This window comes from Scleropages formosus, chromosome 7, assembly GCF_900964775.1.
Source record: "Scleropages formosus chromosome 7, fSclFor1.1, whole genome shotgun sequence".
Lineage (NCBI taxonomy): Eukaryota > Metazoa > Chordata > Actinopteri > Osteoglossiformes > Osteoglossidae > Scleropages > Scleropages formosus.
In genome coordinates this window covers 15,561,226-15,587,946 of record NC_041812.1, presented here as the reverse complement: position 1 = coordinate 15,587,946, position 26,721 = coordinate 15,561,226, and the positions used below count along the sequence as shown (strand labels likewise).

Genomic DNA, 26,721 nt, shown 5'->3' with positions numbered 1-26,721 from the left:
TTCAATTTGAATCATTTTGTTAAGATTTATTCCTTTAAAATACTGCACTCTTAAATAATACAGCCATTGCACCTTTTGAAAGCATGCACGCACGCACAATTGTGTGAGCCGCTTGTCCCAGCCTGGCAACACAGGACCCCAGTCCGTCACAAGGCACCCCAAGCAGGACTCGAGCCCCAGACCCACTGGAGAGCAGGACCCGGTCCAACCCACTGCACCACCACACCCCCCCTTTTGAAAGTATTTAAATCCCAAAAACAACATTACAACAGAAAAACATCTAGTGTGACAAAAAAATATTATGCCATCTATGAAACAAAGAAAGCATGACTTATTAATCTTATAACTATGGTTAAATGGTTAGTGACAGGGCCATAGGACATTTTCATTGTTTGATGTTGCCATTAATAAATTCTTTAATTACAATCACCAACTTCCAAAGCTTTAAATGTAAACTTTCACCAGCCAACCTTCTTATTTGTTTTTTAAAACTTTGCTTTTGTTTTAAAACAAACCTTTATTAGAAATATAAGCACAAAACTGCTGGCCAGATTGGTGTATGGTGAGCAAACAGTATTGAAAATAACTACACTTTATTGCACAAAGACAACATTTTGATCCTATTATGTTCAGGAATTGTACTGTTGTATGCTGCCTGTCAAAATTTAGCAAACAGTGTGCGTTACTGTATTTCCACAAAACAATTTCAGTGTGAGGCTTAGACATTGGGACTGAAATCAGGGGAGGGGTGCGTAGGGCTAGTCAGCCAGGCCAGGGGAGGAGTGTGTGAAGGGAGACGCAATACCGGTCAGCATCATGCAGCAGAAAGAGGAGTCATGCCTGCCCTGATGTGGCAGCATTTCCAGCTGCTTCCTGAGGTTTTTGAGAGGAAATAAAAACATGCACATGTGACAGACCTGCTCCATTCTTCCCCACACCCAGCTCACAACCCCAGCACAGAACCTGTCAGCACAACCAGAAAAATCCACGGCATTGGAGTCATAAGAATGACCTCCCATCCCTGGAGAGTAGAGAGACAGGTTGAATCAAGCTTGCTGTGATCTAGACACAATGAAGCTCTCAAGGGTTTAAGCACTTGCTCCACACCTTCACCTGGAATTGGGGGGTTCCTGCCTACAACAGCAGTCTTTTACACCATCCATTCCACGGTGCCCCTAACGGCAGGAGGCAGGCCACTGATGCTCAGCTAAAGACCAGCCTCAGGCAAGTTGTCGCTAGTATTCTCTGAGCTCCCAAGGACGAGAGTTTGAGGCTAAGGCCCCCGGAGACACAAAGCTCAATGACAGGAGCAGGAGCTCAGCATGGACCCCCCGACCACTTGCCCTTACCAATCCAAGTCACACACAGACACGCTCAACTAAACTCCTGACACATCTGAAATCTCACGGTTTGACTGCACAGCGAACTTTAGGTGAAGCCGAAGGGACTGCAGCGCACAGTCTCCGCACAAAAGCATTTTACTACAGGATTTAATTAGATAGCAAGATGATGGATCTAGAGAGTATTATAGGACTGATACAGGAGCTGTGCTCAGAGGGATATTAACACATTCATGCAGAGCTGAGTGCTGTGATGGGATCGAGAGAAGTGTTCGGTCATCTGTCTCTCAGTTGGTGGGCTCTCAGCGCTCATCATGCACAGCTTCTTCCATCTCAGACACACCTCACCTCACTCTGTGAAATCCACTGAACACTTATTATCTGCACCTATGTAAGTGAGGATGAACTGTGCAACATTATAAATAGTGAGTAATTTCTGCTTGCTATTCTTTTATTCAAAGCAAAGTTTCTTTACAACATTTATACAGCTTGATATTTTACGGAAGCCGAAGAGGAAAAGCATGTTCTTCAAGGGTTCTCCCACGGGATTTTAACATGTAACCTTTCTTCCACAACATCAGGTCTTTAACCAACAAGCTCCCTTGGCACAACACACAAAGTATGTTTATGGACTTCTGCTGGGCACCAAGTAGTGTTGGGTTCCACATCCCTGGGCTCTGATTTGCTCCAGTATGACACCCATCTGTACAAATGGGTAAAATACTTTGAGTCAGTTTGGATAAAAATTCTTTACTTACTATGCATGCCCGTCCTGGGTGTGTCCCCTCCCCCTCCGGCCTTACGCCCTGTGTTGCCGGGTTAGGCTCCGGTTCCCTGTGACCCCGTCAGGGACAAGCGGTTCTGAAAATGTGTGTGTGTGTGTGTACTATGCATGTCTTCTGCATTACTGAACACACCATGTCAATAAACAGGTGTTGCCTTAATAGGCATCCACCAAATATTGAGGTTTATAACAAATCATGAATTCAGAACAATGTAGTTTCATTCCCATAGGTCCTGGGTCTCATACATTCCCAGGTTCTTGTGCCTCTGCTGCCTCTGTTCTAACAGCCCTGCTGCTCCAGCATTTATCAAGCCAACTGAATCCCGCGAAGGCAATTGTGTCGGACGTCATGTGGACACAGCCGTATAGCGCTGATGCCAGTAGAACCAGCTTGGTGCAGGTCCAGAACAAGTGGCTGAGACAAGCGAGGATGACTCATGCATCCATCACGGACTTTGCGATTTGGCGAAGACACAGGGATGGCAAGGGAATGTAATGTTCTAATGGATTCTATATAGACATATCATTTCAGCATGAATTCAAGTTTTCTTCTTGGCTGAAATCATCCATTTACCGCATTAGAAACTTAATTATGACCTTCATTTTAACATGAAAGATATAACATTCTCTGCAATGAATCTTACTGTGGCCTAATAATTCAAGAGCGCCTGAAGTCAAGAAAACTGTATTTTTGTTTTAATGTGTTAGGGCCGTGGGGGTGCGGTGGCGCAGTGGGTTGGACCGCAGTCCTGCTCTTCGGTGGGTCTGGGGTTCAAGTCCCGCTTGGGGTGCCTTGCGGCAGACTGGCGTCCTGTCCTGGGTGTGTCCCCTTCCCCCTCCGGCCTTACGCCCTGTGTTGCCGGGTAGGCTCCGGTTCCCCGTGACCCCGTAAGGGACGAGCGGTTCTGAAAATGTGTGTGTGTGTGTGTGTGTTAGGGCCCATGTCTTCTGTAATTCCACAGGGATTTCTAATGCTCATGAGGTTCACGGCCAAGGAATTCAGTGTCTACACAAGTTTGTTGAACTTCACTGTGTAAAAAAGACCATGATGTTGGCCCTTGAAGAGTACATAAAACCTTGTTAGCCAACAGCAGCAAACTTCAGTTTTCTGTAGAGTAAGCTAATTATCCCTTTTCTTGTGGCTTGAAAAACAAACCTTTCCCCAAAGTTAGTTGATCATTTATGTATGAAAGACTCATGGTTCATGATAAAAAATATATGTTAGTATTAATGAATAATTTAACAAAAGTATAATTACTTGAAGGAGGAAATATCCCCGCCTAAATGCAGTGGAAAATGTGTGCGTGTTTCTTTTCTTGGGTTTGAAACACTGAAAAAGTAATTTAAATCAGAATCCAATTACCAATCTCTAAAATCCTTCCCATAGGGTGACACAGTTTTAATTATTTGGGAAATGGTAACACTACAGAGCTCTTTGACTTTCCAAAGCAATTATGAATCAATTAAAACATGATTTGCCAATGAATTTGTGATGAATGAATATGAGTCAATGGCACATTGTTAATGTTCTGCACCCATATCAATTTTACAGCCATTATTAGCAGAACTTGTATTAATATAGCAACAAATTTAAGTTGGTGGAGTTACTAAGCACTGTGTGCATTAAAAGAAGCACTTCCACATTTTTTTTTTTTATTTTCAGTATTTTTTTCAGAGGACAGAAACAAACATTAATACAGTATGATTCAAATATATCCTGAATTTGCTGATAAAAATGCAAAATTGACAGCTGAACAATAATTATTCGTGTCCAACACTCACTGCGGCACAGCATGTCACACACACATACACGTCGTCTGAACCGCTTGTCCCAGTCGGGGTCGCGGGGAGCCGGAGCCTACCCGGCAGCACAGGGCGCAAGGCTGGAGGGGGAGGGGACACACCCAGGACAGGACGCCAGTCTGTCGCAAGGCACCCCAAGCGGGACTTGAATCCCAGACCCACCGGAGAGCAGGACCCAGTCCAACCCACTGTGCCACTGCACCCCCCCCACAGCATGTCGAAACAGTCAAATTTGCATTATGGAGATGTCAGCTGGCCCTATTTGTCAATAGGTCATGTTGTTCATGCAAGCAGGGGCCCTTAGAGATGGGTTACTAGGGACAGTAGGGGTACAGCAGTCATCCCTGAACATCAATCAAAACACAGACCAGACAGATTCAGCTCAATGAATCTTACTGAGCTGCTCTGTTGGGCTTCGAGTCATCTGCACGCATTGGTGCTCCAAGAGACTCAATGATATCTAAGCAACCAGGTGGGCTTCCTCTTTTGATTCTCAGGATGCACTGAACAAGCAGCCAAATCTGCACCCGGTGTCTAAACCTGTCATCAGCCAAAGTCTTTGGTTTGGTTTTGCAACCCTAATTCAAATTCATATCTCTCTCTCATTAAAGGACACACAGCTGCAGACTACCTGCATACACCATGAGGCAGCACACAAGCTAACCAGGGAAGTGTTGCATTCCTCCCAACAAATCCACTGAACCTGTAAACATGCACCATCTGACTCTTATTTGCAATACAATTTCCATAAACACATAATCTGGACACTGTAATCTAGGCAGACTTTAGGGAAATTGGAGTGAAAGGTTGCAAAAACCTCCACCGTTTTAGTCAGGCACCTGAGCTCTCCATTCTCATTAAACGCAATAATGGAATTAGCATATTAATGTTGACTGGAGGAATATGACAGAAACAATTTGCACCTGCTTGAAGATGAAACTTTTGTGGTTTTGACTCGCTTTCAGTTCGCCAGTGTTTACCAGATGTTTATTTCAGGGGATCATTAACACTTCCCCCTTCCCCATGTTACTCCAAGGGGGGTGAAAAGGGGGTTTGTTCGACTCGCTGAGGCTGACACTTTTCCAGCCTAATTAAAAACCTGCTCATGTTGTTCAGCAAACCCTTCCTCTGCATCCTGCGCTGCCTTCCCTCTCTGAGTCCACGTCTCAGCTGCAAAGGGGGTGAGGGCCCATTTGCTGCATGCTTAAATGGCAAAGGAGGAGAGCACAGCAACAGGAAAAAGGAGAAATTACCTTAGAGACACCAAAGTCGGTGGACTCTCCACAGATGAGCTGGGGAAGCGGTTCAGTTTCGACCGAGCCAATTGAAGACTAACCGGTGCACTAGTGTCCTGTTGGCAGCAGGGCCGCTGTGCTTCAGATCATCAGTTCTAACCTCATGCTGATGGCGTCTCTAAATTATTTCCATAAACCGAAGGGAGGGATTTTTTGAAAGCTTGAAATTTTGACCAGAAGCATGCTGGAACAACTATTCTGCCTATAAGGAGTTATGAAAATGCAGAATATTGACAGTTTTCATGGAAAATCTAATGTGTCCACAGTAGATGTTTAACACCTAGGATTATCCATATCGCTGCTGATACCTCATTGTTCATGCTGCTGCAGTAGAGGCACTCTATAAATATTTCACAGTTTTTGGAATGTGTTAGACATGAACAGGAATTGCAGGCTTGCTGATGAGCACCGCGTCGCAACCTTGGACGCTGTGTTAAGGAAACAGGTGTGAATAATGGGAAAAAGGCAACGTGTCCCGACAGAACACTGCCCACACACGCACTGCAGTCACGGACTTATGCCACCGGCAACTGCAACATGACCCCCTGGAAAGGTGAAGCATTTGCACGGCCTACATCGGTCTTCTAGCGCCAGCTCGGCACACCATGGACACCAAGCATTGCCATATTGATTTCCTATTGAGTCTGTAACATCCCCGTGTAATCCCCGACTCTCACCCAGCACAGCAATCAGGAACAGCACCAAAAGGAGTAAGAAACGGGGCAGTGTTTACTCAGCAATGCTCCCCCCCACCACACACACACACACACACACACACACAGACGTTTTCCCATCATTGTGAAGATTTCACACTGACTACAACTGAATTGCATTTTAAAAAAAAAAAATCTTCACAGCACTGAAACTTGATAAGTGTAAAATAAACAAAATGTTATTGCACTAACCCTTTTTACATTCTGGTTAAAAAAGCATGTTTGTTGCAATGCGAGCACACGTTCTGTATTACATGGATTAGTATTCGTCACCGTTTAGTTGTGCTTCCAAAATTCCAGCTACAAATTCTTGAAGGCAGGAACATTTTTAGTTGTATTTTTTACATGTCTCTCTCATTTAATTTTGTTAACTGCTTGTCCTGCTCAGAGTTGTGGTGGTCCAGAGCCCATTCTAGAATCACTGGGAGCAAGGAAGGGGGAGGGGTACACCCTGGACAGGATGCCAGTGCATTGCAGGCTAGCTACACATAGCCTACTCAGTCACACACTACAAGCAGTTGAGCATCCAGTTCCCCTTAACTGTATGCCTTTGGACTGTGGGAGGAAACCCAAGCATCTGGAGGAAACCCATGCAGACACAGGAAGAAAATGCAAACTGTACACAGACTGAGCGGGATTTAAACCTATGCATGAGCAGCCCAGGCACTGCAAGACTGTTAATAGCCAGCATGCCACCCATTTCTTCAGTTGTCTATTTTTTAAAATTCCCTTTTCTAAACTGATTAAGGTTTTATTTGTTGTAACGTATTGGTTGGAATTACAAACAAATTGAGTTACAAACAGACTTGCCCTTCAAACTGTGTCCATGCGCCGAGGATCCACAGCATAAGAAAATAAATTACACACACACAAACAGAAACACAAGCAGACGCAGTGAACACAACCAGGTGCATTTGCAGTTAGTGTCTGCAGGTGAAGTGCAACCCTGCGTGCTCCCAAAGCAGTGACTCTCCAGAATGCCAATGAGCCTCACAGAGACTAGAATCTGTTCAGATTAACCCAGCCATGCACCTTCACTGAGCCATGGTCTAAATCAGCTTTGTTCACCAGGCAACCCCATCTAGGTGTCTGTGCTAGACAGGCACATTTTGATAATTAAGTGCAGGGGGTTAGTAAATCCTACAAAGTACTAAGGTGTGAAATGATACAGGCAGGGTCATGTGTAACTGGTTGGAGAAGAGGGGTTGTTACTTCTAGTGCATAAAACATCAATAGGATAGCAAGACAGAGTCCAAAATGGAGCAAAACTAGAATAAGAAATGAAGTGTAGAAATAATAAATGACATAAGACCTAAAATGTGCAGTAATACCATATATGAACAGCATACAGAGTAAATTCTGCTCCCTCTTAATTGTTTTAATGGTCAATTGTTAATCTTGCCAATTCTATTAACTGGGCACTTTCCAAGCGAAAAGCTAAAAGAACATCTGGTTGTATTAATACTATATTTATTTCTGTGTTTGACTAAATGACAGATTAGAAAGTTTTGTTAAATAGAAATTAACAGAAAAATCCTGAGAGCAATTTCAATTTTAGAGACACAGTGGCATGGAGCTAACGCTAGTGTCTTGCAGTGCCTGTTCAAAGAACTGGGGCATGAATCCAGCTCCAGCTCAGGGTCTGCAAAGTTTGCACGCTCTTCCCATGTTCAAAATCTCAAGACATATGTGGAAGACAGCAATGGTAAACCACTTCTGTACCCCCATATATGAACAACCACTCAAGTGGTCACTGTAAGTAAAATTCAGCTGGACGGCACTTACCTACCCTAATTTCAAAGTCAGATACCTTCTCTAGCTATCTGAAACAGTAACAGTCGGCATGGAAACCAAGGTGCACACTGACAGAGTCAGTAGCACTATCCCACCCTGCATTTTGAGCAGTGAAACCTGGCTGACAGCGAACGAACGCATTCAGCACTGTAAAGCTGTGCGGGCAAGAGCCCACAGAGGCAGGGGGAGGGGGTGAGCACCAGGTCTCCCAGCACAGCTCGGACTTCCTCCGTTGGGGAATCACTGAATTAATAACCCTGTGTGCAGAGGGAGGGACTCCAAACCCCAAAACGCAATTCCCAGTGGCAGTCGACACCTCCTATCTCCAGGAAAAAGGAAACGCAGACCTAGCCTGGGCAAAATATTACATATTGACAAGAAGAATGCCACTGCTCAGAGGCCTCTTTCCACTGCTAACCCTAACCCACTCCAAAGGTGTGCACATGCCCTTCTAGGCACAAGAGAAGTATGCCACCTTTGTGCATTCTAAGCTCCATCGGCCCATAGGTGTCCATCTTGATTCCAGGTACATCACAACTGGCATCTCACCCAAGTGCTACACGGCTCTGCTGGGTTTCCCACTTTTGCATTTAATTCACAATTAGGCACAGCCAAAGAATACACATATACACACACATTCACATTCATACACACAATTCTGCAGACACATATACAGTACAGAAACAAAGTACATGCCGAAAAACCCTATGTATATCTATAAATGCTGCAGAAAGAACCTTAACCTATATGCACTGGCAAAATGTATAAGAGTCACACAAATACAGACATTTTTCTCCTTGAAGTTCTCAAAAGTGAGAACCTTCATTAAACTGTCCACTTGGTACATGAATAATTCAGACTGCTGAGGGACAACACACACACTGGCTGAAACCGCTTGTCCCGAGCAGGGTCGCGGTAAACCGGAACCTAAACCGGCAACACCCGGTGTAAGGCTGGAGGGGTTGGGGACACACCGAGGATGGGATGCCAGTCTGTCACAAGGCACCCCAAGCAGGAGAGCGGGCCCCGGCCAAGTCCGCCGTTCTGCCTCGCCCTCCTAGGGGTGACACACTTGGGCCGATTTGTAGCATCAGCTGAAAGCAACTGACCGTGCATACCTCTGTCGTTGGGTCAAGTGTTTCCACTGCAAAAATGGAGCATAAAATGATGTTGATGAGCAGATTTAAATAGAAATGCTGGGCAGAGATTTTTAACATGTATATATACAGCACATAGCTTCCTCGTGCGTTCACATATGCAATAATACAACTGTGTGCCCGTTGTTATCAGTACGCTATGTTCACATCCTGTCACAATCAATCATCAAGAGTGAACATGAAATATAGGTTTTAAAAAAAATTCAGCTGCGCAATGCAATTATTGAGCCCTTTTTCCAATATTACACAGTGGCACTTTTCTCCATACTGTGTACCAGAACCATGTCCCATGACACTGGTGGCTGAGCTGTGACCTGATTTACAGTCAAATATGAATTCACTTACCTTCCATTAGTCCATTATCCTACCACATTGATTATCTTGCCATTTCATATTAAAGACACAATAATCAAGTGAATAATGCAAACTGAACAGGACACAAAGTGGTCACTGAACCACGCCCACAAAGAGCTATTAACCACTCCTTTGTCTGCACTGACCACACCCACACAAGAGGTGTCCAAGGCTCCACACAGGCTGACATTGGTTCCTCATTAACAACAAATTTCCATGCACAGAGAACACAGAAACGATAGGTGTTTCACACAACTTGAGAGTCACTGGTTCCTCCTTTCTCTCCCTACACTGACGACTGACACAAGAGGTCCCTATAGGAATACAAAAACAGCGGCCCTTCTCTCTGTGTGCCCTGACCACACCCATGGCCCAGAGTCATCCAAGAGAAGGAAAAAAATCCATTAATTCTAATATTACAAAAAGGCTCCAACATGACTTTTTTTATTTAATAAGTGGGCCACATCTATAATGCTATTGGAAATTATAATGCATTATGTCCAGGGATCAATCTGGTTCATAGCCAAGCCAGGGCAATGATAAACAAAGTACTTTAATCGTTCAAGGTCGTTGAGGAGGAACTTAGTCGGGGGACTGACTTTTACAACAGAGACTCCCACCCAGGCAGATTCCAATAAAACATTTTAGAACCTTTTATTTCAGCGGTCAGAAAGAAGGACTATTACATCTTTCTCTAAGTCAGAGAATCTTTGCAGTTATATTAAAGGCGTATTTTATGTGTCTTGAATGTCTTAAAAAGCAATAATCTTTGAATTCATTTGAAGCAGTAACCTTTGCTCCTTCACATATTTCCTGACAACTGCTGTACCTTTTATGGCTGCCTGATTACTCTGGTTCACTCAGGTTTAGTGAATGAACAAGGAGCCTAGGAAGGTCTGCTTTAGACCAGTACTTTCAGTCTGGAAACATGTGCGGAGACCTGTACGCTTGCAGAATATGTTATTTCTCTGTTTCCCCCCACCAACAACAGCAACACTGAGTCACAGTGACATACAAAGACAAAGGCAACAACACAAGAGTAAAATTAGAGCTTGAACTGCAAGTATGAAGGCGAATAAATTACAATACTCAGAAGCGGACAACTGCCATTATCCAAGTCTGTTGTCCAAGAAAGTATGAATCTATAAGTTGTCATTCAAATCAAATTTTATCAAACAGAGGAAAAACTTGTTACTAAATCCTCCATACATAAAGAGAAATATGAGCGTAGACCACAACTACAAAACACTACTAAGAATAATAAAAATAAAAAAAAAAATTTAAAAATTGTGTGACAATAGTACAGGCCATTCTTCTTGTAAAAACTTTAAAGTAAAATTGAATTACCAGTTAAAATTAACACTGTGGATGTTAACATAATTATAGATTGAAGGTTTTTAATACTTTGGAATTCATTCTGCTCCTAATTTCACTGAAAATTAAGTCTTGCAAGTCTTGTTCCTCCTCTAGAACTGAAACATTTCCTCTTTTTTTTTTTAAATCTCTTTTGTACCTTTTAAGCCTCACAATGCTGCAAGGTTATCCATTTAGATATACACTGTTTGTATGCAAAAGTGTTGTTTCCATCTTTGGTGTACACCCTGTCTCAGAGTGCAAACATATATGGCTTATTCCGTGTATAACAATAAACCTTGCTTACATCACAGTATGCAGAAGAACCTCCATAATTATTTCTTTGCATTTCCTTGCAAAGCATCTCATGCTTTGTGTTCCAAAGCAACCTGCATAGCCAGCAATAATATACTTTAGAGGTGAATGGTTTATAAATCCGAGTAACTGATCCAGGGTACAATGGTAAGGTACCACAATTGTAAAAGTCTGTGTGCTTAACCTATGCACTGCTCACTGACCCACTTTGCACTTTACATTTCAGTACAGATTTCCCTCTGACACTCAACCAAGAACCGCCAAACAAACACTATATCTCCTCTCTTGCACAGGACAAAAAAAAATAAAGCGGTAAATATGGATTGAGTAGGCAAGCCATTTTCTATGCCATTTGATGGCAACCCAGACCAAAGCAGAGTCTTTAATGTAACATGAAATGTTTTCCTGTGGAGGGCACCCAATTCAAAATAGATGTGTCCAAAGACAGGGACAGCCGGTGTCCTGCAGCACCCCAAACTCCCAAGTCACCCAGCATATGCATCCAAAAAGTCCACCACAGGAGGACAAAAAACTTGTCTGGGTAAGTCCCAGCTGACCTCAAATTAGTCTCATACTCCACAAACACAACCTTGAAGGTACAACAGGTAGAAAGCAACAATATCAAGAAATTAGGTCCTCTGTGAGCCCATATGTCTTCGGCATTTAAAGCCTATAAAGGCAGCAGCCTTCTGAAGTCTTTGGGTTCTGTGCTGTTAAAAGTTCAAATGGCCAAAGAAATCCAGGGCAGATCCCAAAGGTTTAGAGAAGAAACATTAACCTCTGGGTAAGGGTGCCGTTCAGAAGCCCTGCAAGGTACACGAATACTGATCCAGTTGCAGCTAAAGCATTTGGTGGCGAGGTCTCAATTTCTCTAACTTAGAGTTTTCTTCCTACTTCAGAAGGTTATGCACACAAAGTGGAACTTTGATAAACAAAAGAATCAAATTCAAAAGCAATTGGTGTCAAAACAAAAAAAAAAAGAAAAATCTGATCACAATATGTACTAAAAGAACCGCACTTTGAATTTCCATGACACAGCTCCTTCGAAGAAAACACAATCTTGCTTCCATGAAACAGAGGTCCATTTTTTAATAACTTTCCATCAAGCTGTCTCAGCCAATCTATCAGCACTTTAATAGAGGCCTACTCATGGAGTGTCTTATTGTGTGCATACAAGGAAGAACACAATTTACATCATTATTTTCAAAGCAGGGTTCTTCAAATACAAGGAGGTAGGAGTGGGCAAGACTGCTCACAAGCCCCCCAAATTTCTGACTCATATGGCTCCTTATCTTCACACGACAGAACTGGCTTCCTTTCCGCATGCAGTTGAGCTGGAGAGGTGACTCTGCAGACTTCTAGTCAGACTCAGGGATCCTCCATCTTCCTGACCCACAATGTCACACTTCACATCACCAGTGTAAAATCTCACGAACATGACTGAGAAATTTAAAGGGAAATCATGGAATATCTAAGGTGCCTTCAATAATGACTTCTGGTCCTAAATAAAATTTATATGGATTGACAGTGTCCGTGTCTGCAGTGTATAAGCCAGTTCATTCTACTGTATACTCTAGTAAGGAGTTCACAGGAGTCATTACACCCATCATCACAGTACGGTTCTACCAACCAGAAGAAAATATAAAAATGTTGAACAAACCAAATTCACTGTAAGTCAAGGCAAGATTCTGTAAAGACCAAGCAAGAAAATAAGAATAGTTCCTGACCCATTGTTCCAAAAAGAGGTAGTTTATATTAATTTCTCAGGGTGGCCATATTTAGCTACTAAAATATACTCAAATACTAAATGAAATCATGCTAATGTCAAAAGCAAATACACAGTATAATTTTTACAGTTTAATTTCTAATCACCTAATTTTTAGATGTATTATGTCAGTAGTAATAATTACACAAGATGTACAAATAATTTAAGGCTCAAGAAATGCTAACCCAACACACCTGTTCAACAGTTTATACCTCTACAATAAAAAATTTAAAAAAAATCAAACTGATCGTTCATACTTAAAAATCTAATTGGCCAGTCTCACTTAAATTATATCTCATTAGATATCAAAGGAGGATATAAACCCTACCAGATGGTATGGTTGTAAATACTGAAATAGTATAAAGAGTCATATAAATCTCCTCTGAAAAATGCTCTTAAGATGTTCTGCAATGTCATATTAAGCTTTTCACACAGTGAACACCATGTAACAGTAGGTTATTACTAAACATGTACTAATTCATACCATTGAAAAGCACCTCACTGGTCCACAGTACCATAGCTGATTCAGAAACCCTCGCCCTTATACCATGAGTTAAAAGCAGCTTGCTTTCTACAAAGTTGTCATTTCATATTAATTTACTGATCAATTCTGTGCCTAATTGCCACCATTTAGCCATTATATTTCTTAAATAGTTTCTCTTGATGTAGCCTTCGGGAATGTCTTCAAATCTTGGTTTTTAAAGCGCAGAAAGAAATAATAGAAAACAACTCAATAAGTCATTCAAATGATAGTGTCCCTTCAAATCACATATTTGTTCCTTGTTTCATCCAATCCTTTTCACATTCAGAAAACAAAAAAGAAATGGTTAAGTCAAGGTTTAAAAATATCACAAAAGCTGTTGAGTAACTTGCATCAGACATTTCTTATTGTTGTCAGAATAGACCTAGAGCACTTAACTTTTAGCAAGTAGGTTAGTAAAAGAGGCACCTGAGCACAAATGAAAACAATGAGCATCAAATTTAAAAAAACATGCAGAAAACAAAATGTACAGATTCAGAAAAAGATGTAGAGATACTGATACTGTGGAATCATTAGGAACATAAAACATCTCACTCCTTAATACAGAAACTAAGTATAGAAAAGGCAATTAGCTTAATGGGTACCCTTGATGAAAACAGATGAGCTACACTCAAGGTACTCAATTAGACAGACATACTATATGGAATACAAATAGCATACGAAACCTAACATAACAGAAACGCCTGATAGCCTACAGTTTATTTTTGTTGACCTAACACCTAAAGATGTCTGTACAGCTATCAGACCGATCCTTGTATCAATAAAGCGTGATGAAGCTGTACAACTGCATTATAAGAGTTACTGGTCCAGTGAAAAGGAAGTTCAGCCCTGGCACAGTATGCGATAGTATGGCTTCTATCATTACTGGTCCCACACATTTAGGCCAGTAGGCCAGCTCCACTGCGGTCCACCACGGGCACATCTTTGGAAACAGAGCCTCAGGCCTGCAGGCAAGGAGGTGACAGGAATGTCCATAGTGGACTTACCCTATAGTCCACTTGTCATACAGCTGAAAGGAAATGTTGGCTGAACATCAAGCAGAAACTGCTAAAAAGAGCATTCATCTCTAGTTTTGCTAAAATAATACAATTATTTCACAAATAAGCAAAGTAATACTGTAACAATAAAAAGGTCACCGAATAACTTTATAAACAACAGACAAAGCATACTGGTTTTACCCAGATTTTTAATTCCTTTTACTTTAACAATATTTGCAGGAAGTATTTCAGATAAACGAGCTCACATTTTGTGTAAAAGGACACTAAGAGAGACTAGACTGAAAACTAAAATAAAGGAATGTGTTGCAAGCTCCTAAACGTATACTTCTAAATGGCAACCTAAGCAGTCTAGGTGGTTCAGCACTATCTCCTTGTTGCATATGCACACTTGCAGGCTACAGTACATGTACAGAGCAGAAATGTGCAGTGCCACCTTCAATACAATTGCTCAAACACATATCTGAGTCAATTTTTGTGACAGCTGCCAAATCATGTTTACTAACAGACATTTTGTTAAATTATTCATTCCCCATAAGAATGGGAATATGTGAATATGGAGGTGAATTTCAAGTCAATACTATTTATTTTTTTGATAGAGTAGCACTTCAAACTGCCAAAAAGCAACATACCTGCCATTTGCACTAAATCAGTCATTGAGCCCAAAAAAAAAAAAAAAAAAAAAAAAAAAAAAAAACCCATTATATCACAATATCACAACCCACAGTAACTACAGAAAGCAATAAGGGAAAGGATCATTGATGTTTTACTGTAATAGTTTCAATAGTCTTCCGCAAGCTGAGGGTTTAAATATAATGTTTCATGAACTGAAAATAAGAAAACATCATTACCCCTTATTATACCGTGTAAAACAATGAAAAGGCATCACTACAGTCAATTCAGTGTGGCCAGATTTACTGAACAGCGTGAAATTAAAGTATTTGCATTGTAGGCTTCTGTAAGCCTGAAGTCAGGTTTCATCAGTAACTTTGCTAAAAAATGTTTTAATGATGTAGTTTAAACGTAACAGAAGATACTTTTGTATGCTTAAAAGTGTGCGTCATATTCTGAATGCAGCTTATTGGAAGACAATTATTTAAAATCACTTTCAGAATTAAATGAGAAGCAACAGCAAAGACTACACCAAAATGGTTCAATAATATTATTTCTGCACTGAGCACAAAAATGTATATTTAGAGTCAAATACATATTAAAAAGATGTTAAATTTAAAGTGCAGGTCATCATTTTTTATGAATGTGTTTAGGAAATGTGAAAAGGATATGATTGCTGAGTAAAAAATAGCTTTCTGAAATGTATGAGAGGCCCAGGAGGAAAACCTTAGAAGGTATTGTAGTGGTTACAGCTGCTGTCTTTAGACCCAAACTAAGGTCACAGGTTTGAATCCCACCTTCAGCAGTGGTACCTTGAAGCAACGTACTTACTCTAAACTGCTCCAGTAAAACTATCCAGCTGTATAAACCAGAAAATAACTTAACCTTGCAAGTTGCTTTAGGAAAAACGCATCAGCTGAATGAGTAAATAAGGTGTTTCTTGCTCAGCCATGTAGGGTCATCAGCAACAAACTATGTATTCTACATTTTGCTGTTTAAGGAAGTAATTAAGTGTTTTATTTTGAATTTTTTGTATTCAGAGAAGAGTTGCTGGCAACAAATCTGAAGTTTCCCTACTGGTGATCTATCATTCTCACATTTTTGTTCATGAGTGGTGGTATAGCGTTTGTACTTGTGTAAGGACCCAGATTTTTCTTTATTTTTTTCTGTTCACCATCTGACTGGATGCTCACGTAAAAATGTTCATTCCCAAGAAGCGCAGCTGTAGCAAAAGTAACACCTGATTCAGAGATACGCACAAAAGGTTACATCTGCCATTTTATATTTTGGAGGGGGGTCATTAGTGTTAATGAAGAGGTGCTTACATTTTAAACTGTTAAAATACCGCTGCAATAATCGTTGCAGGTCAGCAGTAATACGAATATTTGTGCAACGGAGTAAATCGTCCGAATTCCCGCGCAAAATTGGCACTTTCAAGGAAATCGTTAATAAGTCGCGGAGAGAAGAAAAAAAAAAAAAAAAAAAACACACACAACACTTAGCGGCAGAGTAAACTTTCCCCAGAAAGCCATTAAGAGCATTTCACATGTGGAAGAAAAACGCACAGCGGACACAGTCTATGGAAATTGAGTGGAGTGAGTTCAAAGCGGACCTGGTTGTCATGGTATCCTAATTCTTGGTCATTCTCAACCAAGAATCAATCATGAATCCGTTTTTGTTCTGCGGGATTCCGCTGTTTTTTTTGTGTGTGTGTGTGTGTGTGTGTGTGTGTGTGTATGTATACCACCGTTCGTATCACACTCGCCCATCAAAAACGAGAATTCTTCAAGGATGCAACCGCTTTTTGTCATTAATTTATTGGCGGCTTTTTTACGCGTGTTGAAATGCAGGTACACGTTACATCACATTGTGGTGGTGTCTACGCGGAAAGGAGGACTGGAGATGAATACCAATGGCAGGAGGAGAACTGGGGCTCATTGTCAACTGCAGGAGTCGTATAGGAAAAACCTTCCTAGTTTAAGAAGTATGTCATTGGCGTCTATCTACAGCGTGCAAACAAACAGTCATCCTTGGGGAAAATTAAGGCAATCAAAACATATTTTAGTCAGTGACGTCTTCAGGAGGTCCAGCCGACCTCTTTCCTCCCCCCAACCGACGCGCGGAGCTAGTCAGTCACCTCAAAAGTGTTCCAGAACAAGTCAAGTGTATCTCAGGCAAAACTCCGCATTTCATTTAAACGTCGCAAAGTAAAATGACAAGTACACTAGTCCGTACACAGTGAGGACCACCTTCCATCCCTTAGGAGCAGCAGCAGCAGCAGCGCCGTGTTTTGGTGCGAAGCAGCTCGCCGAGGTGTTTCAGGTGGAGCGCGCGCTCGTCGCGGGCGGAAAACGGGTGCGCGCGCCCCTCACGACTCGCCCGTGTCATCCGCTGCCCTTCAGGGCTCTTAAATCCTTAATACGGAATATTTTGATATCACCCACAGAAATGGGGGGGTGGGACAATTGCTTTAAAAGTGTTTTCCAGAAAACATTCACCTTTGCCGAAGAAAACACATTTGGAAATGTCGAAATGAAATGTGTGCTTACAGGAGGATGTTTTCATTTTTTACCTAACAGAGGGAAATTATTATACAGTAGTATGAACGAGGACACAAGCTGCAAGACTTGCATGTAGATATATAAGATTATAAACACACAAGACTATGCAAGTATATAATCTTACAGTTTATACACTATTGTTTCTCCAATCAGACTAGTTATCTACAGTGTCGTTTACGTCGGTATTGTGTCTTTCCCTCTAATCTCTATTTTAGTGCCCAATTCCATGAAGGAGTCGCTGTTCACTCTTCAGTTTGCTCGCTCGAAATTGACAAGTAAAGTAGATGGGGGGCCATTTCACCAACAGGTCTATTTATCCAGCCTCACTCCAGAAGGAGGCAGAGGCAGCGAATGTGGCATTTATGAAAATGACATTTATAAGAATAGCAGTCTCTCACAATAAACTCGCTGGAATAAAACTGCAAATCTGCCCGTTGGACAATACATGGCATCCGAGAGCCCACTTGAGGGCTTGAAAGCTTGCGGTGCAATTAAGGCTTTAAGTTAATCAACAGAGATGTTCCAGTGTGATTTTTTTTTTCTTTTTTTTTTTTAGTGGAGAGAGGGTGAGTGGGCTGTGCAGGACATGGACCCCACGCATGGTGTGACACTTGGTGTAAGGACTTACATGATCGTGATGTTCTTGAACAGGTCCTGGATGCTGTTGCTGTTATTACCATTGCTTCCAGTCTCCTGGAGAGCGAGAAGAGGGAAGAATTTCCCATTGTCGGACTTATTGCAGTAGATCTCGGTGGGAGAGCAGCTGCAGCTTGGCGGACAGTCCAGCATGGAGCTCAGATAGTCCTGGAAGATGCTCAGGAGAAACAGTACCCTCCACCAGCAGATTCTGGGTGTGAAGAGCCATACATCCATGTTTCCACGGCTGCAGAAGAGGCTGATGTCCTTATGTTAGGATAGCAGTATAAACGCGAGCGCCGATGCTGGCCGTGCGCGCGTGCGCTAACGCTCGTGCAGGTGTGTCAAATTAACAGCGAACGAGCGCCGAGATTTTGTGAAGACGGAAAAAAAAAAAAAAAAAAAAAAAAAGTGGCAAAGCAGAAAATAGTCCAGTTACAGCAGAAGGGGGTGAAAAATGGTTAGGTCGGCTCCGTTCTCCTCTCTGGACTGCATGGTGTGGGGTTAGAGAGTGGTGTGTTCACACAGACAGCTGTGGGACTCAGAGACAGCAGTGTGGAGGGGCTGCGCGCGCGCGCGCGCGTGTGTGTGTGTGTCGGTCTGTGCAGTGTGTGTGTGTGTGTGAGAGAGCGCCGAGCATCAAGTCCCACCTACCGGGCACAGTTAAAACTGACAGAAACCTGCACCACAGCGCACGACACGGGCGGCATGAGAAAGAGCGCTGGAGCATGCGGAGGTTCCACACGGACACGTACACACTACACTTGCGTACGGTGACAGTACGGCGGAGTGGCAACCGCGTCTCACCTGCTAAGCACATAAACTTCGCTATGATACGATTCAATAAGCCTAATGACAAAAATCGGCAAAAATCGTTACGTAGAAAGCTAAACATTTTACTTTTAAAAAAAACACTGTAATAACTAATTAATATGAAAAGGACCCATAAAACACTTAAATTCTGAAAATCATGTGCATATAATAAATGCCCCTCCTCTCCCACGGGAGTCTGACAGCGTCGAGGCAAATTCAGGCGAGATGTGTCCACGATCACTTTCTGCAAGAAGCAAAAGTCCTAAGTTGCCCAGGGCCAGGGGGCTTTGTGATTTAAAGCCGCCTTGGACCTGCTCGTGCGAAGGAAGTGCTTTGCGCAAATTACTCCGTCAGTGAATTCTGCCTCGCATGGAACTTGGAGTTGGATAATCCCGGGAAAAGTGAGCATGACTTGATTTATGGAATGTTTATTCAGAGTAATATTGACAGACTGCGGCTCTGTCGAGCGGATGGTGTATGTTGTATTTATCATCCACTTGCTACCTTAAGATGAGTGGAAATAAACCACATCTTTGTAAGTCAACATAGTAGGAGGGTAAATAGGAGGGTCACATGCCCAGGAACATATGAGGGAAATAAATATGTAATTAATAAATATCTAATTAATGAGGGTGCCAATCGCCTTATTGGCAGAATTAATTAAAGTTATATGGGATAATGACCTTTTCGTGTAATAGAAGTGATAAGTAACATATTTTTAGGTGTATAGGATGTACGGTATTTAATTACATATCTTAAAGTAAAATCATGTAAGAAGAAAACTTATGACATTTATCACTAATCTCCAGTATAAAAAATTACATTAAAGTTAATAATTTGTGGAATAACAGTTTTTTTTCTGCAGTTTTTCTCTGCTTTGTTTTTGTCGGTTACTAAACTGTCTGCAACACCTCAGGTGCTTTTAGTTAGTATCAAATATATGTTTTGCAATGTTCTCAGACTTGATCTAGTCATAGCAAACACAGCATATTCCAGTTTAGAGGAAATTACTATTTGACTCAAAGCTCGTAGCACTTTACAGTGTGCTGAGTGCAGAGAAAAGGGCAAATTTTGACTTTTTGTTGCGTAATTCTGAACTTTGCTAGAGAGAAGGGCTTATTTTGTCCAAAATAAACTGATTAATTAACACTGGAATTTGAGATCTGAGTATTTAACATAAACCACTTAGGAATGCTGAATCAGTTTAGACAGAAAAACGGATGTGTTGCTTATCTTGATTTCACAAGATTAAACCTCTGTAGGGAGTTTTGTCCTTATGTAGCCAGCACAAATGTGTAGTTTTTAAATTACAAATACACAGGACACATTCAAAAACATGTAATTTTATTACAGTTTATAGATTTTTGTAATTAATTAATTTATAGTATTTAAAAAATGTAAATTATTTTCCTTTGTGAGGAAGAAATCATAAAGCAGAGTCTAGTTCCAAGAACAAAATATGGCTATTAACAGAGAAATAAATACAGAAAGTAAATGTACAGAGTTGTTTTTATTATTATTATTAGCTGCATGTTAACAACCCTCTGTAAATATTACTGAACATTTATGATTCCCTTACATATGATCATAACTACAGGAGGTACATAACTACAGTTACATGAGCCTCCAATAAGATCACACACCATTTCAAATGTCAGGAGAATATCTGAACAAGTAGTAAGGGTATTTGTTTGTGGGGAATTACAGGGTTCACTTTCTAAAGTTAAATCATTTTTAGGGAGTTTTCAGTGAGGTGGCATATGATTTTGTTTTTTCTGTAACAGTGCACAGAGGGTGGCGCAGTGGGTTGGACCGGGTCCTGCTCTCCAGTGGGTCTGGGGTTCGAGTCCCGCTTGGGGTGCCTTGCGACGGCCTGGCGTCCTGTCCTGGGTGTGCCCCCTCCCCCTCCGGCCTTATGCCCTGTGTTGCCGGGTAGGCTCCGGTTCCCCGCGACCCCGTATGGGACAAGCGGTTTGGAAAATGTGTGTGTGTAACAGTGCATTTTTTCATTTTTTCTGGAGATGGTTTACACATTCAGTGCAATGACATTTTCTGGGATACAATTGAATGTATGAAGTGTATGGAGAGTACCACATTTTATCTAAATGTTAGGCCATTGCTAACTGAATGCACAAAAGAATGCTGACTTTTTTGCTGATTATGATGATATAGTATTATTAATTACTAAAGGGATTATGGTATGAACAATATGTTTTTTTTTACACATTGGTCACAGGTACAAAATATTTATGGTAAAAACAAGATAATCTCATGAAAATGCTTGTGTGTAATTTTCTCTTGCACCTGTTCGTGAGAGAGAGGTTAAGGGATAGAAGCAGCCTCTCATTGTAATTACAAAGTGTTGCTTCCAAGGGCCTCACAATCGATAAAGCACATAGAAATTAACACCCAGTGTAGCACATCTGTAGGTATAAAGCATTAAAGAATACTTTAGCATATGCAAGGAAATAATTCACATCTTGCTTGCTGACAAATAAGTAGGAACAGCTAAATGTAAGCAAGCCGGGAATGCTTTAACTGGATTCCTGAGGTCTTTAGTGTGTTTTTGTTTATTACTAGTAAATATTCTCTTAAGGCCTGCATTAGGAATTAACACTATTAGTGTTCACCGTTTTTTTCTTTTTTTTCCGTTTGTTAATACAGTTCAGACCAGTTAGAGGTGCCAAAGGTAGTACATTTCAGAAGAATACAGCAAACAAAATAAAAATTGGTCATTGTTTATTTTTGATTAAATGCATTCAAATTTTGCAAAGTATAAAATGAATTGCTGTAACACCACAACCAACCAACGTCAACATCCACTTGCCCTGAGCCAGAGCCTACCCAGCAACACAGGGCACAAGGCCAAAGGGACACACCCAGAACGGGATACCATTCCGTCGCAAGGCACCCCAAGCGGGGCTTGAACGCCAGACCCGCCCCATAGCAGGCACCAGCCAAACCCGCCACACCACCACAACCAAGATATGATAAGAGTAAAGAGGAGATCATTAAAAGAACATACAAAGGTAAATTTATAGCCTTTGGCTTAAAGAGCCTATTTCCTTTCTTTTGAAAAGAAAAAAGAGGTCTAGCATAAGGCACAGCAAAACAAGGATAATGTTTGTTGTTTGGCTTTGTGTACTGGGCTACAGGGAGTTCTCTTGTTAAATTTCTTAGACACTCAACAAAATGACAAATGCATTAAGAAGGACCTGAAAGCACACAGAGACATACTGCTGGCAAGAGCTGGTCATGTCTGCCACCAGCTTGCAGCTGGGGGTGGGTGGCACACACTGAGAGGCTCTGGAGAGGGATTGTGTTGTTGGAAATCAACAGAGTGAGGGGAAATAATGACAACTAAACCAGTCTTGCAAATACCTAGGCTCCTGAGGCAAGTGAAAACGGAATTCGGGCGCGAAAGGAAATACACACACACACACACACACACACACACACACACATCGGCTGAAGCTGCTTGTCCCAAGCAGGGCTGCAGCAAGCCAGAGCCTATCCCGGCAACACGGGGGTAGGGGACACACCCAGGGCAGGACTCTATTCCGTCACAGGGCACCCCAACCGGGACTTGAACCCCAGACCCACCAGAGAGCAGGACCCAGCCAAACCCACTGCGCCCCCCAAAGGAAATACAGAATGCTTTATTCTGTATACTGGTTTAAGAGAGGCACATATCACATGAATGGCTTATACACAATTTATTTATATTAAAAAAAATGGGAAGAATCTGTCTAGTTTATTCTGTAGAGAAAGGCTTAACAGACACATGCCCTTATTGTAATATACTCATTCATTTGGATGTTACATTCCATATTTTGATTATCAGTCCTTATGAATCATTAAGCCTATGACCTTTGAAGCACAGGATTGTGTGCATTCCACTTGTATAATGGGTGATTTCAGATTCTCTGTTGGACATCATTTTTCCAGAGGTATTTAATTAGAAAATGAACTTTATTAAATGCATTAAAACGGACAAGCATTTAAGAAACTAAGAAACAATGAAAGAAATTCATTTTGTATCTGAACTGGATGTTGTAACACCACATCTGAATTATGCTAAATATACATAAATCTGCATATTTATAAATCTGTTAAATCCCTACTGATTTATTAGCACCTTTGAAAGTAGTTTGAAATCAGCACCATGGACAGCTCTATCAGAGAGAGGACACTAGATCCCTATCAAGCATGGTGAAAAACAATGTGGAATGATCAGTTTAATATAAAGTAATAAATATTTTCACTGTCATCAAAAGTATTCAGTTAACTGCTAAATACCATAATGTGTGCTGTGGTAGAACCTTTAGCAGTGGTTTATTGTGTACACTGAAAATACAGGTGTTAAAATCTAAACTGGTAATGAAAGCAACTTTCTTTCAGAAGTAAACACACACAAAATGACCACAACCACTTGTCCCGGCGAGCCAGAGCCTAGCCCGGCAATGCAGGGTGCAGGGCTGAGGGGGGAAGGAGCACACCCCATACGGGACATCAATCTGTTGCAAGGCACCCCAAGCGGGACTCAAACCCCAGACCCAACACAGAGCAGGCCCTGGCTAAGCCCCCCGCACCACCCATTCAGAAGTAAAATGCTGGTCCATTTTAAACTTTTCACAGAACAATGTATTCTTGGCCTTGCTTGTCATCCATATTTAGCTGAAAACATCAACGTGTATTGGCTGATCAGCCTTAAATGCATTAATAGCACAAAGTAAACCAGAGTTGTGTCATGAATAAATTATATGCAATTTAATGCAATTTATATTGTCAATTAAGAGCAATTCGTATAATCTCATGCTAGGTTAATGCTATCAAAACATCTCTTAACATAATGGACATGATCATCACTTACCTTTTGTCAATTTACAAAGCACCACTCCAGAACAAAATGAATGACAGGGGAGCAGGTTCCCAAACAATGCATTTTCATTAACCAATTCATTTAGCTCAGTAGCCATAGCATTGTTACACTATAAATCAGATAGCTGTTAAATCAGCCATTATCTTGAACATGGCTAACAGTCATAACAAGGTTCTACCAGTCATTTAATTTGTTGATGTCACAGATGTACACCTGGCTTAGGAAAACAGACTCAAGACCCCAGTCTTCAGGATTTAACCAAGCAAATATTTGGCATCTGTTTCATGTCTAACCATTGCTTATGTTCCTGACAGTGAATTACCCACAGCCACTTGGCAACAAACAACATAAGGGTCTTTGCTACCTGCCCAACACAACAAGTGTTTCTTGTAAACCTCCTCACACACCAATCAAAAGGATCACTGTGTATATCTTCCACACTAAAACTGGAAGCACTGACCTGCCCCATCCCTTTCCCTGCTCATCCTCCAAGAAGCATAGGGAAGAGCTTCCAGAGCCGCAGGGCAGAGGGTCTGCTTGACAGTGTGGGGAACCAGGACCATCTGTCAGCCACAAGTCTGCCAGTGTAACCAACAGAGGTTTCCTGTTAATGAGAAACAAGTTAAATGCTCAACTACACATCTAAAAACATTGTGCTGCCAAGAAAAAACTGCAGGACAGTGACAGTCACAATACTGGAATCCCTTCTTTTTGATTTTTTTATTACAACTTAAATATAAAAATGTATTTTTGTGAACTCAAAGTAAGAAAATGCAAGATTTTTGCAGCACAAAAGGTTGTAACAACATTTATTGTGCACATCTTATGATGCACCAGGACATGTCATCACTGAAGTCACATGGCATCAATGGATGTTTAGGGTGTTTCAGCATCAGTCACACTTGCCCAAAGAGCCCAACCAGGGTTTTTTAGACCATAGACCATTTCCAGGTAGCACTACCTTGAATCCACAGTTCACTTTTCTTGATCCACAGCCATTTAGATGCCTTCTCTGTACCCTTAGTCACAGCTTTAATGGTCTTTCCCCTCTGACTGCCTGTGATGTCCAACACAATGTAACTTCTATACAGTGCAAAGTCTCTGCAACCTACTTCAATGGGCATATTTCTTTCCTTTGAACCTTCTGAGTGGAAGTTTTCAACCAGCATTTTGTACTTCATCTTCTTTCTCTCACTGGCCTCCTCCATTTGTTCTTCCCATGGGACTCTACACCCCAATAAGACAACATATCTAGAGGCTTCATAAAGACCTCAGTGTCTGATAGCTGGAAGTTTTCTTCATAAATTGACCATCATGTCAGTTTCCATGCTGTCCCCAAAAGGCCAAGATGGTTCTTGATAGCGGTTTACTCCTTCGCCCTCCCTGACAAATGATATGGCTTTCCTTGCCAGCTGGCAGGTCCTACTGTGTGAGATCATCACACCAATGGACTCCATTATAGCTTTGAGAACCTGGTCATGGCACCAAAGACTGGTCCTTTCACGTTTTACACCTTAACACTTTCCCTCGGCTGAATAGGTTAGATGGAGCTGAAAGTACATCATGAACTGCCTAGATCAAAAAACTTGATACACTGATACATTTATTATATCCAATAATTAAATGCCTTACTTACTGTATTTATTTTAGAAATCCAGCATCAACCCATAATCCTAACTATGAGTATGCAATTATCATTCACATATCATCCAATACATAAACACTGATTATGATTCACCTGTACCTCTTAGATTACCTCTACTGGTCTACAAGTACAGTTACTAGTCTATTTACTTCAATAAGCGTGAATAACTAGATGTATGTAATACACCTTGGAAAATGCCTTTGGAAAGTTCCTAGGGAATGTTAAGATCAGTAGTATTACATGTTTGTCTGACAAACCAGTAGTGTATCTAACAGTCACATAGTGTTGTTCATTGAAATTCAGCAGTTCTTGAAACCAAAAATTTTCGTCATCTTTTTCTATATTGGGGGGCTCGGTGGTGCAGTGACTTTGGCCGGGGCCCACTCTGTGGTGGGTCTGGGGTTTGAGTCCTGCTGGGGGTGCCTTGCGGTGGACTGATGTCCCGTCCAGTGTGTCCCCCTCCCCCTTCCAGCCTTGTGTCCTGTGTTGCCTGGTTAGGCTCCAGTTTGCCGTGACTCTGCTTGGGAGAAGCTATTGTAGACATTGTGTGTGTGTGTGTGTGTGTGTGTGTGTGTGTGTGTGTGTGTGTGTGTGTGTGTGTGTGTTTCAACATCCCTTCTGAAATATGTGGTGGCAACAGAGGTGAATTGAAAACAAGGTAACCATCTGGAGAACATCATTTAAACATCTGACATGTACTCACAGCTGTGTCGGTTCACCTCTGGTGATAGTTAAACACAAACAGTCAATCCAGAAAATTGACTCAAAGTAATGGTTCTAGACAGTATAATACTCATGACGAAAAATTCAACATTGAGCAAGGGCACAAATTTTCTCTTGAGATGATTTGGTTTGGCTGCCCAGTTAAGGAAGCAGGGTGATCAAGATGAAACAACCAAGTGATAACACTGAATAAAGAAAAGTCAATGCTTTATTTTGTTAAATCTACCCATTAGGTGTCCCTCAAACAGTTGCTGTTTAATTTGTACTTTCAGTTCACTTCTTTTATCCATACTACCTTTCCAGCCTGGTGTCTCTGTGTGGAGGAACAACATACACTCTGAGATGACACAAGCAACCTTTAGTAAAAATAGTAGCAACAACAACAACAACAGCAACAATAATAATACACAGTTAAGAGCAAGGACAAAGAAAAAAGCCGAAAATAAACTTATTTTCCTTGTTTATCTGTGTAATACCACATCGTACACCATAACTGGTGTCTCTAAATTATTGACTGCACAAAGCTGCAGTACAATGTGGAGAGTTGGGTTTATCAAAAACAATACAATTAGAATTTTTTAAACATTTATAGACTACATGTTGACTGCTCTGTAGAACAGAATCTGTTGTTTGTTTTCAT

At 41.4% G+C, this 26,721-nt stretch overlaps 1 protein-coding gene across 2 annotated transcripts in view; it reads right to left on the bottom strand.

The window, feature by feature from the left end:
- LOC108926537 (NT-3 growth factor receptor-like) overlaps window positions 1–18,697 on the bottom strand; it is a 154,113-nt gene extending 135,416 nt beyond the window's left edge. For both annotated transcript variants that reach the window (XM_018739265.2, XM_018739266.2), the window contains exon 1: window positions 18,011–18,697. In XM_018739265.2, coding sequence (XP_018594781.1) covers window positions 18,011–18,255 — 245 coding nt within the window. In that variant the 5' untranslated portion in view covers window positions 18,256–18,697. The remainder of the gene's footprint in view (window positions 1–18,010) is intronic.
- Between the last annotated feature and the right edge of the window lie 8,024 nt (window positions 18,698–26,721).